The sequence below is a fragment of the Elgaria multicarinata genome, chromosome 11 (assembly GCF_023053635.1).
Source record: "Elgaria multicarinata webbii isolate HBS135686 ecotype San Diego chromosome 11, rElgMul1.1.pri, whole genome shotgun sequence".
NCBI classification, from domain to species: Eukaryota; Metazoa; Chordata; class Lepidosauria; order Squamata; family Anguidae; genus Elgaria; species Elgaria multicarinata.
Genome location: NC_086181.1, coordinates 25,133,240 through 25,152,733, shown reverse-complemented (window position 1 = coordinate 25,152,733; position 19,494 = coordinate 25,133,240). Strand labels below are relative to the sequence as shown.

The following is a 19,494-nucleotide window of genomic DNA, read 5'->3' as shown; positions in this document are numbered from 1 at the left end:
ATGGTGGACTTCATGAAGATGCTGCTAGTGGTGCTTTCTTGCATAATGTGCAAGGCTCACGTTGTTCAACGCAAGATCAGCTACCCTCACCCTCCACCTCAGAAGTATTACCGGTCAGGCAATTTCTTGCTTGGTGTCATTGTTTCTCAGACTTTATTTGTTTCTGCTGAAATAACCTTTACTGAAGAACCCACACAATCATTATTTGAAGACCTTATGTAAGAAGTTAATTGTTATTTTTCTTATTTCTCCTTTGTGTCTCCCCAATGGCCAGTCCGAAGAGCTGCAGCCTCAGAATGGTACTGTGTTGTCTGTGACAAAAGAAAGAATACAATTAATTGTAATGTTCAAAGGTGAAATTCATTTCTTATATTTAAACCTTATTTTACATCACTATATGTATATATTGATCCTATTTGGGAAAGTACTAGCATAATATGATCATGTTGGCCAGTCCCTGTAAACAATTTCACTGCCCTATTTTGGAACAGATGAAGTTTCCGGACTGTTTTCAAAGTCAACCTCACTTTTAATGCATTGCAGTAATCCAGATGAGAGGTTATAAGCATATGGATAACTGTAGCTAGGCTATCTCTGCCTAATCTGATAAATAGTGCCCTGCGCTATTTGGTCTATCTGTGCCTCATCACAATCCAAGAGCACCCCCAAACGATGAACCTGATCCTTTATGGAAAGTGCAACCCTTTCCAGAACAGGTTGAACATCAATCAGTTGTTAAAGGCATAGAGAAATTAATTTCAAACAAGAATAGCTCTGGCTCAAAGCCATCACACAGCCACCACAGTGTAAATAGGGCATTTAGACAAGCCCTTGGAAGGTTAATCATGTATTCAGAAGGAAAATTGTTGGCAGGGGAAGGAATGTATTAAATCTGCATTTGTTGGGATGACTTAGTGACAGTTAAGGTTATTATTATTATTATTATTATTATTATTTATTTATTTATATAGCACCATCAATGTACATGGTGCTGTACAGAGTAAAGCAGTAAATAGCAAGACCCTGCCGCATAGGCTTACAATCTAATAAAATCATAGTAAAACAATAAGGAGGGGAAGAGAATGCAAACAGGCACAGGGTAGGGTAAGCAGGCACAGGGTAGGGTAAAACTAACAGTATAAAGTCAGCACAACATCAAGTTTTAAAAGCTGGTTATGGGACACAGAACTCAGTACAAGCTCAGAAGCAATCCTTATTCTTTAAAATTATTTCAAATTATGTTCCATAAGTGGTTCCCTCCATTCATAACACCATTATCATGCTATATTTTGTTTTAATAATTACTATGTAAAATATAAACTCCTCTACCAAGATATAAACATTTCTAATGCTAAAATTCATTGTGGTTATTGTTGCATTTTCTATAAAAGAAAACAGTTTCCTTAATGATAATCTCTGCTTTTTTGACAAAGTATTTTCAATATCAGTTTACTTTCTTTATGCATCTTTTCTTCCAGTGTAGTGACTAAGAATTACCAGCATATCCTGGCCTTGGAATTTGCCATAAAAGTTATGAATGAAAACCCACAGATCTTACCCAATATCACCTTAGGATTCTACATCTATGACAGCTATTTTACTGCAAAGTGGACCTTCTTTGCTGCAATGCAACTTACATCACAATCAGAGAGATTTGTCCCCAATTACAAATGTGGCATGCAGAATACCCTGGCAGCAGTCATCGGGGGACTGGACTCTCAAACTTCCTTTCATGTGGCAATTACCTTGGACATCTACAAGATTCCACAGGTAGGATGTGTGTTTGTAACATGAAAATTTTACACTTTTAATAAATTTATCACCTTCCTTTTTCAGACCCAAAATATGGTTCATCTGTGTAGCCATGAACCTAATAAAGAACATTTGTTGTATCACAGGTAATATGCACATGAACCATGATTCTCAGGTTTGCCACTCACATTTTCAAATGGTTGGAAGGGCTTAATTATCCTAAATTGGAATATGGTTCACATGGAGAAGCAATTGATAGATTACTGGGTAGTTTGGAAACCATTTTGACATGTCCAGCTCTTGAAGCAGCCACATGGGTGGCAGTGGTGAATGCTCTGAGGTGGCAGAAGAGGAGGAAAAGAAGCAGCCCCAGGAATCACAAGGTTTTAAGAAGTGAGGAAGAGGAAAGGAAGTGGGCCTGAGGCCTGAGGGGAAGAAGCTAATGTTCAGCAGTGATGGATGTGAGGAAGTGAGGGCCAAAAGTCCTCAGTTGTGTTGAAGGGAAGTAATAATAGTAGTAATAATTAATTAATTATTTCTTACTTGCCTCTCACTTTGGATCGGGGTGGGGAACAACATTAGTACAATACAGTTGAAACTCTAATATAAATATTGCCATTACTCTTCTCTTTCCATACGTTATTCCTTCATATCTCTCTTTAGCTCATCTATGGCTGTGCTCCAGTGATGAACGATAACATTTCAGGGCTATCCTTCTACCGGATGGCCCCTAATGAAGTTCGTCAATATGCGGGAATTCTCTCTTTGCTTCTGCATTTCAGGTGGATATGGATTGGGGTCCTAACCATGGATGATGATAATGGAGAAAGATTTATACGAATGGTGCTGCCAGGATTTTATGAGCGTGGCATCTGTTTTGCCTTCATAGAAAGAATCCGTGACATGAATTTTGTTACTGACACTAATGACATACTGATATCAGGGAAAAGAATACATGATAAAATTATGGATAGCAAAGCCAATGTATTGGTGGCTTATGGAGAATCTCATACCATGTGGTATTTGAGATGGTTGGTATATTTATCAGCAGTGGTGCCTGAGACAGCTACACCAAAATATAAGGTGTGGATAATGACTGCCCAGATAGAGCTCAATTCAGTGGCCTACCAAAGGTTCTGGGATACAGAAATGTTCCACGGTACTATTGCGTTTGCAATTCACTCCAATTATCTACCAGAATTTCAACAATTTGTTGAGACCAGAAGCCCTTCTAGCAACCAAGAAGATGGTTTCATTGGTGACTTCTGGCAACAGGCATTTGGCTGTGTATTCCCAAGTGCACTTGTTGGTGAAGTAGATGGAGATATTTGCACAGGGGAGGAGAAGCTGGACAATCTTCCTGGATCTTTTTTTGAAATGAGCATGACTAGCCACAGCTACAGCATCTTCAATGCTGTCTCTGCTGTGGCACACGCTTTACATGCCATGTACTCTTCCAGGCCCAATAACAGAGGAAGTGAAAATGGAAGGGGACTGAAGTTTCAGAAGCATCAGCACTGGCAGGTAATAGACAGAACATCCTCATGGGTGAAGGGCTCAGATTTAAAAATTGGCTAAAACATTTCAAATAATTTCCCAGCATACTGAAGTGCTTCCTTGGGAAACATCTGGAAGATAGGAAAAGACACATTTCCCAATCTATTCAGTCAACATTCTCAGATTTCCCCCCTCCTGTGTTAGCCTTGTCCTTGGTTTTTTGTCTGAGTGCATTAGGGATTAAACTGGGTAAAGGGGCAGAGCCGTGCATGTGGATAGTTGGGAGGGGAGAGGAAGACCAGATACAAAAGAGGACAGGGCTCCTGCAGCTTTAACTGTTGTGATGAAGAGGGGAATTTTACCAGGTGCTGCATGCATACAAATGGAGCTGCTGCAATTCCCTTTTCTATACAACTGTTAAAGATACAGGAGCCCTGTTCATATGGTCACCCTAATTAACATTGCACCTGTTCAAACCACACTAAGCCATGGTTGGGTAGCAAATGGCTAGTTAGTATGTTTAAACTGTGTTTATGTAGGAATGGTTATGATTAGGAATGATTAGGAATGGTTCATCTGACATGCTGAGCCGTAATGATTAGCTCAAGGTGCTTAACCACCATGGCTTAGTGTGTCATCTGAACAGGGTCACTGAATATAGACTTAGGCCTTGGCTAGACCTACCTGAAAGTCCGTGGGAGAGGAGGGGAGACCTCGTGTTGCGATTAATGCGAGATCTCACCCTCATTTATATGCATGGTGCGACAACTTCAGGAAGAGAGGTGTCGTGCCTGCCTTTTCTTTTTCTTAAAGGGAGAGGAGAACGCGAACGGTCGTGTGCAAAGGGAAGTGGTTTTTAAAATTTAATTTCATTCCCCTGCTCCTCACACCCTAACCTCGATGGGCACAGTGCTCCTGAGGAGCACTGCGCCCCATGTGTGGCTCCCGGCTCCGTATGAGTAAACCCACAGAAACAGGCCACATGCTCTGCTGAGCCCGAGACCTTGGAAAAAATGGGGGCAAAGTGTAGGGCTGTATCCCAGGGGAAGGGAGGTTTGATTCTTCCCTGATCCCGGGATCCCCTGTGCATCATGTGGACGCACAGGGACGATCCCAGGGTTCGCCCCGGGATATAGCCTGGTCTAGCTAAGGCCTTAGTTTTATTTAGAGTCATCTCAATGAAGTCAATGGATGTTAATAGGAAAATAGGAAAGATTGGGGGGATGACAAGGACAAGAGAAACATAGCAAATGGATGCTAAAGACAAAACAATTCATGAGGAGAAAAATGCATATGGCTCAGGTCCAGGTTATGTGAAGGACCTTATTCTCCCTTATGACCCTGCCCATGCTTTGAGATCTTCTGGGGAAGCCCTTCTTTCAGTCCCACCGTCTTCACAGGTGCGCTTGGTGGGAACATGGGAGAGGGCCTTCTCAGTGGCTGCTCCGGTGTTCTGGAACTCTCTTCCTGAGGAAGCTGGACTGGCTCCCACCTTGATGTACTTTTGGAAGCAGGCAAAAACTTCTTTGTTCTGGCAGGCCTTAGGAGAATAATCTGGTCCTCCATCTATGTTAAGGACTTGTAAAATTGTCATGTATTTAAACCATTTAATTTTTTTTTATATATATATATATTTCTTTTCCTAGGTTTTAATATGTATATGTTTTAAATTTTGTAAGGATGCCTTGAGGCCTAGTATTGGGCAAAAGGCGGGATACAAATATCATCATCATCATCATCTCATAACTAAGTTAAATTCCATTCATTCCAATGGGTCTACTGTTATTGTGTGAGTGTGTTTGCCGTGCACTGCTTGCTAAGTGCAAAAAGCAAATTAAGTTTGAGCATTTCAAATCCAGTTTGGGCAAAGCATACACAATTGTCCCATTTCCCCAAATATATTATTACTAATATTATAATTATTATTAATCATCATAAGAAAAGGGAGCAGGCGCACGTCTGTGGCATGCCTGCCTTCCCGCCTCCACCTGGGTGCCGTTGTGGTGGGGTATCTGCTGGGACTGACTTCCTCAGAGATCTATGGCATAGTTGTACATCTCTACCTGCCTCTCTGCCTGCCTGATGCCTGGGAGCTGTACTACATGATGGGCTTTGTGTTTCAACCCCACAAGCCTCCAGCATGCTTGCTCCCAGTGCTGCCTGTCCTCCTCTGTGCCCGCCTCACAGGGATGGTTTGCATTACTGGCTTTGAAACAATCCTTGGCTAACTTCCTTGTGCCCCCAGAAATGCCTGCTGCATGCCTGCCTTCCCGCCTCTGCCTGGGTGCTGTTGTGGTGGGGTATCTGCTGGGACTGACTTCCCCATAGATCTATGGCATAGTCGTACATCTCTGCCTGCCTCTCTGCCCACCTGCTGCCTGGGAGCTGTACTACATGATGGGCTTTGTGGTTCAAACCCACAAGTCTCCGGCATGCTTGCTCCAAGTGCTGCCTGTCCTCCTCCTCTGTGCCCGCCTCGCAGGGATGGTTTGTGCGTGTCTTGCTTTGACTCGGGATAAGTTCTTCCTGCGCTCACTTAGACTTTTTGAAGTTCCAAATAATTTTTTCAAGTTAAAAGGGAAAAAATCACCAAAAATAAGGGGATGTTTGGATTTGCTTGAGGCTTGGCATGAATGTGGATGTAGACGGCATTCCTGAACTCTGAGCAATGAACATTGAATCCACCCAGAGCATATATTTCTATAAAGTCATCTAAAATATCCAGCACACTGCTGCTGAGCTGGGGACATTTACTAAATTCTTTCCTTTTTCCATTTCAACGCAGCTCCATCAATTTCTGAGAGGTGTTTCATTTAATAACAGTGCTGGGGACTATATTTCTTTTGACCAGAATGGGGAGTTAGTAGCTGGATTTGATGTGATCAACTGGATCATTTCTCCGAACCAGTCTTTTCAGAGAGTGAAAGTTGGGAGGATGGATTCTGAGGCTCCTCTAGACCAAGCATTCACCATAAATGAAGATGTAATAATCTGGCACAGCTGGTTTAACCAGGTAGGACACAACTGTTGGAAGTTTAGAAAAGCTTCCAATCTTGAGTGAATATTAACTCTCGGCCCTGATTTCTGCTCTCCTTTTAACAGCCTTCCCCAACCTGGTGCCCTCCAGATGTGTTGAACTACAACTCCCAGAACATCTGGGAGGCACCAGGTTGGGGAAAGCTGCTCTATAATTTCTTCAATACAATTTAGTGAAACCATATGGATGCTTCTTTTGTGTGAATTCATGGCACAGATCAATGTGAAGCCTACGCCACTTTTCACCCAGTTACCACTCTCTTTTAACACTCAGGTGACAAAAGATTTTGAAGCATTGTCTTACCATTTCAAACAAAGGGTGACCATAGTGAAAGGAGGACAGGGGTCCTGTAGCTTTAACAGTTGAATAGAAAAGGGAATTTTAACAGCTGCCCTTTGTATTCATGCAGCACCTGGTGAAATTCCCTCTTCATCACAACAGCTAAAGCTGCAGGAACCCTGTCCTACCAGATTCAAAAGAGGGCAGGGCTCCTGCAGCTTTAACTGTCATGATGAAGAGCAAATTTCATCAGGTGCTGCATGCACACAAGTGACACCTGCTGAAATTCCCTTTTCAATACAACTGTTAAAGCTACAGGAACCCTGTCTTCCTTTCCATTTGGTCACCCTATTCAAACAATACCTTGCTGGCAAAGGGTGAATCTTTTGGCTAGATCTACACAAGTGCTTTTTATTGGTATCAAAGTGCATTATAACAATTGGAGACATTGTATTCCATATCCTGCTTTTCTAGTGATATTTCCTGCCTTTTGTTCCAAAATACCACAACAGATGTCATTGTGTGCCAAGCATATAAATGCGCAGAGGAATATAGTGTTACCATAATGGCATTGTATTGGTATGACATGAGGTATAGATTTAGCCTGTATTTCCTTTGCCTGTTTTGTTAGATATCCAAAGACTACAGCAGCTTAAGGATTGTAAACAGAGCAGTGTCAAAGTTTTCATTCTCCTCTTTCCTTGATGTATTAGGCACAGCCTCTTTCACTGTGTAATGACAATTGCTATCCAGGTTATAGCAAGAAAATCAGGGAGGGACAGCCATTTTGCTGCTACGATTGCATCCCATGTCCAGAAGGGAAGATTTCAAGCAAAAAGGGTAAGATATACACTGTTCAGATTTATCACAGTCTTGGCCTGTAGTACAGTGTAACTCTTTTGTGAGGAAGGCCAGGTTGCAAGCCCCTCTCTCCTCTATAGCCCTCAGATAAAGATCTGAGATGTAAGAAGGCAGTCCTACAGCTTCTATATATGGAGAAGGTTAGCACCCTTTACAGATATTCCTTTAATGGCTTTAGCAACCAAGTCAGTTGCTTTCAAACTAAAATGAAACATCAAATGAAGGGTGCAATCCTATCGGGATCTCTGTCAGCCTTGGAACTCGCCTCTATGGTCCTCCTGCTCTGCTTTTTTTTTTTTTTTGCTAGATGGGATTTTTGCCTGTCTAGCCAAGGCTGTCTGGAGCAAGATGGAATGTGGCTGGGGAGGCTGGAAAATTCTTCATAAGCCAGCCACTCCAGTCTCTCATTTATTTATTTATTTATTTATTTATTTATTGCATGTTTATACCACCCAATAGCCAAAGCCCTCTAAGCGGTTCACAAAATTTCCATGACAACCCTCCCCACCCACAGAACTACCTCCTTTCCCTCCTTTCTGGCATCACCTTTGCAAGCTTGGAGAGGCGGCTGGCACAGATCTCTCCATGATAACAGTAAGGGGGAAGGGGAGGGTTGGGGAGCTTGGTCTCCTGGGTCTGAAGTCAGAGCATTGTCAACTACCTTTGAATAGTATTAGGGTGTCCATCTGGAAAGGAGGACCTTTACCTTTAACAGTTCTTTACCTTTAAAGGTCCTGTACCTTTAACAGTTGTATTGAAAAGGGAATTTCAGCAGGTGTCATTTGTATGCATGCAACACCTGGTGAGATCCTTCTTCATCACAACACTTAAAGCTGCAGGCGCTATACTAGAATGACCAGGTACAAAAGAGGGCAGGGCTCCTGCAGCTTTAACTGTTGTGATGGAGAGGGAATTCCACCAGGTGCTGCATGCATACAAATGACACCTGCTGGAATTCCCTTTTCTATACAATTGTTAAAGTTACAGGGGTTCTGTCCTCCTTTTCACATGGTAACTCTAAATTATCTCTCTTATATATGCCTCATGCATACATTTATTTATTAAAACATTTATATCCCTCCTATATCACAGAGATCTCTGTGCAGCTGAATCCAGTTAAATCCACTTGCCATTGTTGTTGTTTTTAGCCTTCCTACATAACGCCTGAACGATTGTGAGGGTTTTTCTTTCTTTCTTCTGCTTGAGACTTTTATTCAAATATTTCAAATGCATTGGCCTTCCTTATATCATAACTCTACCCTTACAATCAGTAAGTAAGATACACTATTAGGTTTCCAATCACTGGTTTGTCTTTTTGAATTCTTGCAACTCTCTTTCTGTTCATTCCTCCCCATTCCCCTTTCCACAATTTGTGAACGTGATGCTATTTTTATCATAGGTGTCAGTGAATCTAGTGTGGTATCTAGCTGGCATTACCAGGCCATTTGGCTGGGAAACCGAGTCTCAGGTGTGGAGGCCTGAGTAGGTGGTGGCAGTGAGTAAATTGTGGCTAGTAGAGTCACATTGTCCCTGCCTTCCATTACAGCTATCATGAATCATGTTATGCTATATAAGAAACTCTGCTTGTTAATAAGCAACAAACAGACATGGAGCAGCACAAAGAAGGATTTCTTTACCAATACAATAAGGCTCAAATAAGGTAATACCTGACTAAGGCCTCATCTACACCAAGCAGGACATTGCACTATGAAAGCAGTATATAAAAGGCAGGAGCCACACGACTGCTTTGTAGTGGTATTGAAGTGCACTGACAACTGTTGAGCCCCATTGACAAAAATCATATACCACTTTCATACCACTATATCTTGCTTGGTGTAGCTCCTGCCTTTTATATACCACTTTCATGCAGCTTTCATAGTGGAATATCCTTCTTGGTGTAGATGAGGCCTAGGAAAACATGGGGGATCTTTGCTGGATCCAGCTACTCCATGTTCCCCATCTGGATTTAGGACTGAAAGATTAAGAAATTTTGTGCACGCATGGGAGTTTAAATTCTTAGCATGCACAATTTGTATGGTTTAGCCAGAGGTAGAGTACATTCAGGGGCAATTATGTTAATTGTGTGGGCCATTTCGCCATTACAGATGTGGAAAAGAGCTTTGGCAGGGCCACCAGACATGGCAATAGAAAAATTCCTTAGGGTCAATGAACCAGATCCATTAGTTTCCAAGGATTGACCATTTTAAGAGGTCCACTACCCTTGCTTTCTCTATAACAATGGGACTACATCAACTTCCTCCATCCCCAGATCACCACCATCCCATCTGGAACAAAACATGAGATCCAGAGTGTGTCATGCACCATGATTGGGGACAGATATCAACTGAGGGACTCCTATTGCTGTCATGGAAATAATACAATCCATCATCTCTCCTGACAGAGAGTTGAAATGGCTTTCAGAACTCCATATGCTCCTTAGATTTGGGGTTTCCTAGCAAGCCCCTTAACCCCCTAGAAGAAAATGATAACCCATGCATCATTTAAAACTAAGGGCAAGTGTTTCAGGGCATGAAGGGAGTCATCACAGCACCTCTTACACTCCATGTTTCCCATCTTTCATTTGCAGAAGGAAGAGGTAAGGAAAGGGGTACAGTTGAAACATTTGAATTTTTCTCCTTGAATTTGCCCATGGAGAAAAAGAAAAAAGAAAAAAGAGAAACCTCATGGTTATTCAGGGATTCTGCATATAGGCTTAAAAAAAAGGTGACTATATAAAAAAGCTAATTATTCAAGGCAGTACTCAATATCTAATATCTTATTATGAATAAATGTGGCACCATCATCTGAAGCCACATTTAATAGGATGTAATTTCACTATGTGAAAGGAACACTAGACAGGGTTAGCTAGACAGGGCAAAATCCCGGGGCGATCCCTGGGATCATCCCTGTGCATCCACATGACACACAGGGGATCCTGGGATCAGGGAGGGATGATACCTCCCTTGCCCCAGGATCTCACCCTACTCTCAAGGCCTGCTTTTTTCACAGTCTTGGGCTGAGCCCAAGACCACAGAATATGTGTGCAGGCATTGGAGTTTGTCGCAGTTCCTCGCAAGGAGCCAGGACCCACATCAGGGGTAGGGTGGGGGGAGCAGGGAAATTATTATTTTTTATATATAAAAAAATCACTTATCTTTTGCGCATGAGCGCTTGTGCGCATCTTCTGTTTCTTAAAAATAATAATGGCAGGCGCGATGTCCTCGCCTTCCGAGGCCATCGCATGCCGAGTTTAAACATAGGGGGAATCTCACAATAAAAACATCACAAGATCTTCACCCCTCCATCACACAATAACAGGTAGGTCTAGCTAAGGCCTTATACTATGTTGGTGAGATTTATGGCATGTGTGTGAGTTATTAAGACCACATATTTCTTTTTCTTTTTCAGACATGCCTGACTGTTACAAATGCAGAGATGAATACTATCCAAATAAAAAACAGGATTTTTGTATTCCCAGGCACATCAGCTTCTTGTCTTATGAAGAACCTTTGGGGATCAGTTTAGCCTTCATTGCTTTTTTCTTCACTTTCATTACAGGTTTTGTGCTAGGAACATTTATTAGGCACCACAACACTCCCATAGTCATAGCCAATAATCGTAACCTCACTTACACTCTCCTTATCTCCCTCCTCTTCTGCTTCCTTTGCACTTTGCTATTCATTGGCCGACCTCAGAATGTGACATGTCTCCTCCGACAAATAGCTTTTGGAATCATCTTCTCAGTGGCTGTCTCTTGTGTACTAGCAAAAACTATCATGGTGTTTCTGGCTTTCATGGCCATTAAACCAGGATCCAGTATGAGGAAATGGGTGGGGAAAAGTCTTGGGAACTCCATTGTTCTTTCCTGTTCTCTTATCCAAGCAGGCATCTGTACTGCGTGGATTGCAAGTTCTCCCCCATTCCCAGATGTGGACATGCACTCAGTAATGGGAGAAATTGTACTTGAATGCAATGAAGGGTCTGTGACTATGTTTTACAGTATCCTGGCCTACATGGGCTTCCTGGCAATTGTCAGCTTCACTGTGGCCTTCTTTGCCAGGAAGTTGCCTGACAGTTTCAATGAAGCCAAGTTTATCACTTTCAGTATGCTGATCTTTTGCAGTGTTTGGTTGTCTTTTGTTCCAACCTACCTGAGCACCAAGGGAAAAAACATAGTAGCTGTGGAGATCTTCTCTATCTTAGCCTCCAGCACTGGGTTATTGATTTGCATCTTTTCCCCAAAGTGTTACATTATTTTGTTGAGGTCTGAGCTGAACAACAAGGACCAGCTAATAAGGAGAACATGTTGAAGAATGTTAGAGTCTGTGACTTTTGGTATAGTTGGTAGGGTGACCATATGAAAAGGAGGACAGGGCTCCTGTATCTTTAACAGTTGCATAGAAAAGGGAATTTCAGCAGATGTCATTTGTATATATGGAGAACCTGGTGAAATTCCCTCTTCATCACCACAGTTAAAGCTGCAGGAGCTATACTAGAGTGACCAGATTTAAAAGAGGGCAGGGCACCTGCAGCTTTAACTGTTGTAATGAGGAGGAAATTTCACCAGGTTCCCCATATAAACAAATGACACCTGCTGAAATTTCCTTTTCAATACAACTACTAATTATTACTATTACTATTATTATTATTATTATTATTATTATTATTTTAATAGCACCTACACAGACATCACATATAATACATACAAACAAAGGTATACATGGAACAACTACAATTACACTAAAAACATTTAAGGGTAAGGTTAAAGTACATTTTTTAGCCCTCTTCATGCCAAAAATGCCCACTAATTTATTACCATTTATATATCAATCACATTCAGTTCTTTCTTAAAGTTTATCTAAGGGCCTTGCTAGACCAGAGGTTAGCGCAGTGCTTGGCCAGTGCTCAGCCCTGTGCATCCAAATGATGCACAGGGGATCCTGGCCTCAGCCAGGGCTCACGCCGCCCTGGCACCGCGCTAAACAAAACCTCTACTAGCACAGTTCTTCCCATGGCCTCACGTCAGGCTGAGGCTGAGACCACAGACCGTCCCGCCTCTTTTCCCGGCTACCACACTTACGCATGAGTAGACAGGAAAAGCAGAGGATGGGCTGCAGTGCCCCCATCCCCTTCCGCTGATCTCCCCCCCACGACCTCCACTGGCCTCTGATCCCCCTCCCCTCATGTCCCCACTTGCCATTTCCTGCTGTCACCACCACCGATGTCCCCATCCACTGTTTCCTGCTGACGATGACGACGACGATGTCCACAGCTGATGTTTCCTGCTGTAGTCATCTCCCCCGGCCTGTGGCCAGGGGACATGATGACAGCAGGAAATGCCAGCTGGGGACATCGGTGGTGGCAGTGGGAAACAGCGGCTGGGGACATTAGCGGCAGCAGCAGGAAACGGCAAGTAGGGACATGGGGGGGGAGAGGGGGGATCAGACACCAGTGGAGGTCATGGGGGGGGGAGATCGGTGGAAGGGGATGGGGGTGCTGCAGCCCGTCCTCTGCTTTTCCTGGCTACTCATGCATAAGTGCGGTAGCCGGAAAAAGAGGCGGGACGGTCTGCGGTCTCAGCCTCAGCCCGACCTGAGGCTAAGACCATGGGAAGAACTGTGGCCAGGGGACATGACAACAGCAGGAAATGCCAGCTGGGGACATCGGCAGTGGCAGCAGCAGGAAACAGCAAATGGGGACATGGGGGGAGGGGGGATCGGAGGCCAGGGGAAGTCATTGGGCGGGGAGATTGGCAGAAGGGGACGGTGTTTTTTTTTAACTTACCTGTCCTGGTGGTGCGCTCCTGCGCATGAGGCCCCTTTAACTTTAAACAAAACGGCAGACGTGATGGGGCTTTCCTAGGCCCTGTCACATCTTGCGATTAGACGGGGCTGACAGGCCATGCTACTTCTAGTGCGGCCTGGCCCCTCCTCACAGCCGGATTGCAAGGTAGGTCTAGCAAGGCCCTCAGTCTCATACATTGGATTCACAGTTGTACTTCATTTCTCTCTAATTCCTCCTCCTCCTTTCCTCTCTTTCCCCATCTTAATACTAAAATCCACAAACAAATACATCATCTTTTTCTATCTCTTTCAGATGTTCTATCAAAGGTTTCAGTTCTAGCATATACATAGTTGTTGACTTTTCTCTAATTATCGCTGTAAGTTTTGCCATTTCCGCAAGTTCCAACATCCATTTGCTCATTGTTGGTATTGTTTCATTCTTCCAGTCCTGTGCATATAGTTGTTCAATATTAAAGATACAGGATCCCTGTCCTCCTTTTCATATGGTCACCCTAATAGTTGGCAATTGTGTGTATGCAACACTTTTTTCTGAGACTTTCCCTTCAGAGACTTTCCCATAGTGATTTGTGTATAGTTTTTCTTCAGTATTTCCAAACACTCCCAAATTTAGAGATTTATCCAGAATTGTGAATAATAGTTTCTGAAATGGGAACTATTGTGTTCCATCAATCCACTATCACTTCCACCGATTCCTTTTCATGAGGGTTTGTGGAAACCCATAACATTGTTTGTAAACTGAGAAGACTTTAGAATTCTTCTCTAATGGTACCTCCTGGAACTCTTTGAGCAACTATGGTGCTTATGTTATTGTAAGACATAAAACCCATTATCAAGTAATCTATTATTATTTTAGAATAAATATTATCTATTACATACAATATGTGAAATATTTAGTAAGCCTATTTCCTACTGGCATTTAAAGTTCTGAGTCAGATACAGTGTCACAGAGTCATGAGTGTGACAGCCTAGGTATGATGACTCCCTCTCTCCCACAGTGTTTATCTCTTTAGGAAAATTCAGGGAGAAATCCAAGGGTCACAGAGGGTAATGATTCTGAAGCACTAATTTTGACAGCAAAAAACTAAAGCCACAATCAAAGCATTAATTCTCAGGTGTACACCTCTCAGTTTATCATGAATGGGTTACATCTAGATGAAGCTAATTGTACTTAGCTCCCATTGAAATTAGGGCTAAAATGTCATAACTTCAATTTAGTTCCCATTTAACCCAATAGAACTTAATACAACTAATGTAGTCAACTCCAACCTAAAGGACTTAGAATTAATACTGAGGGGTGTTGTTTGGATTTTACAGATGTTTGTTGTTATATTCTCAAATAGTCTTGCCATGAGTGAGTAAACCTGTAGTGCAAATGCTACTCCCTCATCTGCTGACAGTAGCAGGATGTATCGTGGTCATAGTAATAGTGGACATTTTGCTCTCATTTCCTTAATGCAATGGAGCATGAGAAAATGGTAGCCATCAAGGCTGAGCCTTTAGCCCATTCTTTGTGCAGCCAAGCCAAGCAGAAGCCACTGTGGCTGGTTTCTTAAGACAACCATTCCCATCCAAAAGCAGCATTAGCTGATCAATGTTGCAGGCCAATCACTACATCAGGAATGCAAGACTGTTGCCCATTGAGAGCTCAAGTAAAAAACTTCAAGGTCTTTGTGAAGGAAGGCTGAGGTCCACTCAGCATCCCTGCAAGGTAGGCCCCAGACCAAACATCCTGATTCCCAGGCAAACACCTCCCTAGCCCCAACCTTAGTCAGGAAGAGCCAGCTCTCTGGGAAATAAAACCATACACACACTTTTAAGGTCTGAAGCAGTTTATTCACAAACACTAAAACTAGCATGCAAGGCCTCAGTCAAACACACAAATTACACAGACAATAGGATATTAAAAGGGGGAGGGAAAGGATGAAGTAAGAATCTAAAAACAGGCTTCACAACAGACAACTTCAAACAGCAATCAAATAAAACTCTAATCCACCCAAAACCATGCCTTAAAGGCAAGCAGATTTTCCTGGAACATCCAGACACTCAAACATAAGAAACCTATCTAGAACCAAGCATTTACCCAGCTGACCAGGGTTCTCCCACTCTACATACATGCAAGTCCAGGGAAGATGGCTAGCCCCTGGTTGCCCACCTCTTTATTCTCTTTCAGGCCAGCAGGCCTTGTGACTTGCTTTAGCCAATCCTATGCCCCACTCGGGTCATTGGCAACCCTCCTTTGTCAGGCTGTTTCCCAGCTGAAACAGATCAACACCCCAATAGTGCAACCTTGGCTACTCGAGCTAAACTGATAACCCACAGGTGCTCCTCCAGGAGATGGGGAGGGCTTGGCACAGCCAATTACCCAAGCCATGACATAGACTCAAAGGAATGTTCCCCGAAACTCCCTCCTCCGGGACCAGAAGCCGAAGCCAAACTGAGCAAAACTATCTAAACAGGACCGCAGCCATTTTGGGCCATTCTTCAGAGTCTTGTTCTCAGATTGGCCTTGGGAGATGAATTGCTTTCACTTGCTTTGTCAAGTAGGTAGTGTTTTGTTTCAGAATTGTTATTTCTGTTTAGTTTAATTAGGCTGACCATATGAAAATGAGGACAGGGCTCCTGAATCTTTAACTGTTGTAGAGAAAAGGGGATTTCAGCAAGTGGCATTTGTATGCATGCAGCACCTGGTGAAATCCCTTCTTCGTCACAACAGTTAAAGCTGCAGGAACCCTTTCCTCATTTTCATATGGTCACCCTGACTCCAGAGTCCAGCAGTGATATGGACATGGTCTCAGAAGTTAAAACATGTGTGGTGATAACAGAGGTATCTCCAGGCCCAAGCACCACTGCAGAGCCCTAAACCCCCAAGTCTGAAATGCTGGAGACCCACGAACCTGCAACAACAGCTGGATCAACCAAGCCTAGCTCTTCCAGCACACACATTACAAAGCACCACATTCCATTGAGCCAATGTGGCAATGTACCTAGCATGGCTTCTTGCAGAGAAAGAGGAGTACTAGACAATTTGTCAGAGGCATGTCTCTTTAAGGCTTCCACTTTGTAGACATGGATGGAATATGGGAGGGGCATCGGGCCTGAAGCATAAAAGGCTTCAATTTGGTCTCAGAACTTTGTCAGAGCAAACTGCACTTTCAGAGTTCTCCTAGATCCTTTGGCCTCAGTCCAAGGAATCCCATGGATTCCTGGGGGTGGTTTTCATGGCACCACATTGATGCAGCCTCCTTCTCAAACCCTGCACTTTCCCTCCCCTGGGGTGGCTTCAGGGAATCCCCATGCCAAGAAGGGAACATGGGGTTTCTGGGTGGCTATCTGGGGATTGGAGCTGCCCTGCCCTTTTTCTGGTGGAAGGCGACCAATCCCAGGACACCTTCTACCAGGCACTGCTCGGCCATGCCTCTGCTGTGACTCCGGAGCAAGGTAAGGGGCTATTTTGTCACTGTCTTGCACCTCACTCACTCTCTCACCTCACTCTGGAGAAAAAAGTCAGGATAAGTCCCTGACTTTTTTCTCTGCAGCTTTCATGGAAAGGCCCAAAATGGGTGCACAATTGCAGTGGCATCATGTAATCAACGCTGCACCACTGTGCACCTGCTCTGGGGTTCTCCAAGCATTTAGACAGCCCCCTGCTCTGTCCCGAGTACAACAGTTATTAAGACCACAACAGCAAGAAATGGTGCAGGTGGGAGAGAAAGAAAAATCAGGATAATCCATTGAGGATTGCACAGCATACATGTGGTTTATCTAAATCAATGTATTATAGTTTAGCAGCCTGAGGTGACTGGATACAAAAAGCACTCTAAACAAAGTAGAACTCATTGGCCTCCTCTCCCTCATACCTGACCCAAATGTAGATACATAGTGCTTGTTGATATTGGAGAGCTGATTATGATACTTAGGGATAGGTAGACATTGAATTTCAGTTCCATTCCCCTAACACTAGGTATCATTAAAAATGATAAGAATTTACCATAATTCAACAAATTCATGTTTAGAACAGAAACAATTCAAGACCAAGAAATGGGAGAGAAATCAAAGCTGAACACTTAATTAATCTAGACCCAGGGTACTGAGTGCTTTGTACCCAAGGGTTTGAATTTGAATCCCTATTTATTTACTTTTAGCAATGTTAGTCTTCAGTTAAGATCGCCACCTTCCTTTATTTTTTTCCTTTTCTTTATTTTTCCCCTTCTAGCTGGGGGGGGGGGGGGAATGGCAAAAAGCTCTTTATTTTAATGGCTAGGATTCCAGCAGGGGGTGTCCACAGTGTTTAGTATTTTTTAGCCCCTGACAGAAGAGTAATAAAATCAAAACAAATGCAAAGTAACCAGTACAAAAACTTTCACTCTGTTCTTTGATCAGAAGTAGCCGGGAACGAGCAACAATAATGTTTGGTTGGCTTTCTTGAAAATTGGTTGGCTTTCTTGAAAACATGAAAATTGATGGAGATATCAAAAGGGGTGTGAATTGGGATTAGGGGTGATGCTTTAAAGTTTTAACCCCTGCCAAAGATCAGGGGATGATTGGATTTGCTTGAAACTTGCCATGAATGTGGATCTAGATGGCATCTGTGAGGGTGCCTGCTTCAAAGTTTTTATCTGTCAAAATGTCAGAATAAATCCCATGTCTGAAAATGGGGTGTCCGATTTTCAAAATTTCCCCAAAAATCAGGGGATGCTTGGATTTGCTTGAGGCTTGGCATGCATGTGTATACATGGATAAGCTATCATGGTGCCAAGTTTCAGGTTTCTAACATTAACAGAAAAAAAGTTGTAGGCTTTTTTGGATTTCAATGCAAGTCTATGGGGGGGAAGCGGAGCTCCGATCCGGATCCAGAGATTCACAGCGAACCGGAGCAGACTATAGGTGGAGCAGACCCGATCCGGAAGTTGCGAATCTGGAAGGGAAGCGGATCGGTGAGTCCGTGCACACCCCTAATGCTTAGAGGAAACAGGAATGGTGATCATTCAGTAACGCTGTTGTGTGGTGACAGGTGATGACTGAGGTCTTCTGCTGAGGATTTTGTTACCCCAGTGGGGGGATAAGGTTTACCTCTGTGGCCAATTTGGTGTTTTGTAGCTTGGGGGGGAAGTGACATGGGGAGGGCTCCGCTTCCCAAAAGGGGTAGGCCGGGGAGTGGTAATCCAAGACACCACTCATCAGGAATAGAATGCTTCACCCAATATAATGTCTAGGTAGTTGCTCACATAGATTAGAGCCCATCCAGTTTCCCTTTGCAGATCTTTTATAAATGTGCCCTGATTCTGATACCATGCACAATTGTCTTGTCCCTTTATCCCCCCTCCTTTCACCTGAAATAATGGAATGGAACGAGGGGTCTGTAATTATCTGTAAAGTGTCCGGGGCTATATGGGATTCATGTCAATGGCAAATTTTTCTATAGCTTTCTTTGTCAGAAACTTGCAAAGTCCTCTTCTTGATGGGTTTAATTATATCAACTCAGACTAGTCTCATGGGTTTAATTATATCAACTCAGACTGGTCTCATGGAAATGAGGCAGTCCACCACAGCAGATGCCCATTGCTCCTTAGGCACAGGATTTCTGATGAAATGTACTCCTGGGTAATGAGGCAGCTGCACTGCTCCTGAGGGGCCCTTCCATGTGATCCCTGGTGAACCTAAGGTGCGGTTATTGAAGGCTTAGCTAAGGGGTGATCTAAATCCTCAGCATAGAACAAGCTAGTGGAGGGGACACTCTCTGCATGATTCATTACTTCTCTGTTTCCAAATCATGGCCTTTTGTTTCTAGTGTCCTTTTGTGCTATAGGTCATTCCATAGACAAGTATTCCTAACTGTTTAACTTCTCTTCAGAGCTGACAAACACCCATTCCACAGGGAACCCCAACTTTGATTTGGCAATTACTCTCTGTAGTAATTAACAAAAGGACTGTAATTAATTCTTCTACTTTTGGTGAACCCCTGTGGAGTTTCACTAGCCATTAGCAAAACATAAAACTAAGTACTCTGAGAGATATTATAAATACAGAGGGACTGGAAATATGGAAGCTTCTAGCAGTTCGATCTCTGCTACATTGTATCCTGCACTTCAGGTTTCAGGCCTATCAGCAGATGGAACAGCCATAAAAGTCAGGCCAGATTGATCAAACACAGTTTTGAAATTTATAGTGAAGGCTTTTAGCTGTACTCAGGATGATCATATTTGTAGTGCTGCTACTGCTAATTTTTCCTTACAGTTTAGGAAATGGTCACACAGTTAAATGTAG

At 43.2% G+C, this 19,494-nt stretch overlaps 1 protein-coding gene across 1 annotated transcript; it reads left to right on the top strand.

The window, feature by feature from the left end:
* LOC134405548 (vomeronasal type-2 receptor 26-like) lies at positions 1–11,736 on the top strand. Its single transcript, XM_063136792.1, has 6 exons — positions 1–218; positions 1,479–1,770; positions 2,416–3,276; positions 6,035–6,262; positions 7,279–7,405; positions 10,835–11,736. The coding sequence occupies exons 1-6, from the start codon at positions 1–3 to the stop codon at positions 11,734–11,736; spliced, it is 2,628 nt and encodes an 875-aa protein (XP_062992862.1).
* Positions 11,737–19,494: the final 7,758 nt, after the last annotated feature.

Bases quoted from the DNA above. Each gene is read 5' to 3' on its own strand.
- LOC134405548 (XM_063136792.1), top strand. From the start codon at position 1: ATGGTGGACTTCATGAAGATGCTGCTAGTGGTGCTTTCTTGCATAATG. The intron at 219-1,478 runs GTAAGAAGTTAA...CTTTTCTTCCAG, and splicing joins TCATTATTTGAAGACCTTAT to TGTAGTGACTAAGAATTACC. The intron at 1,771-2,415 runs GTAGGATGTGTG...ATCTCTCTTTAG, and splicing joins ACATCTACAAGATTCCACAG to CTCATCTATGGCTGTGCTCC.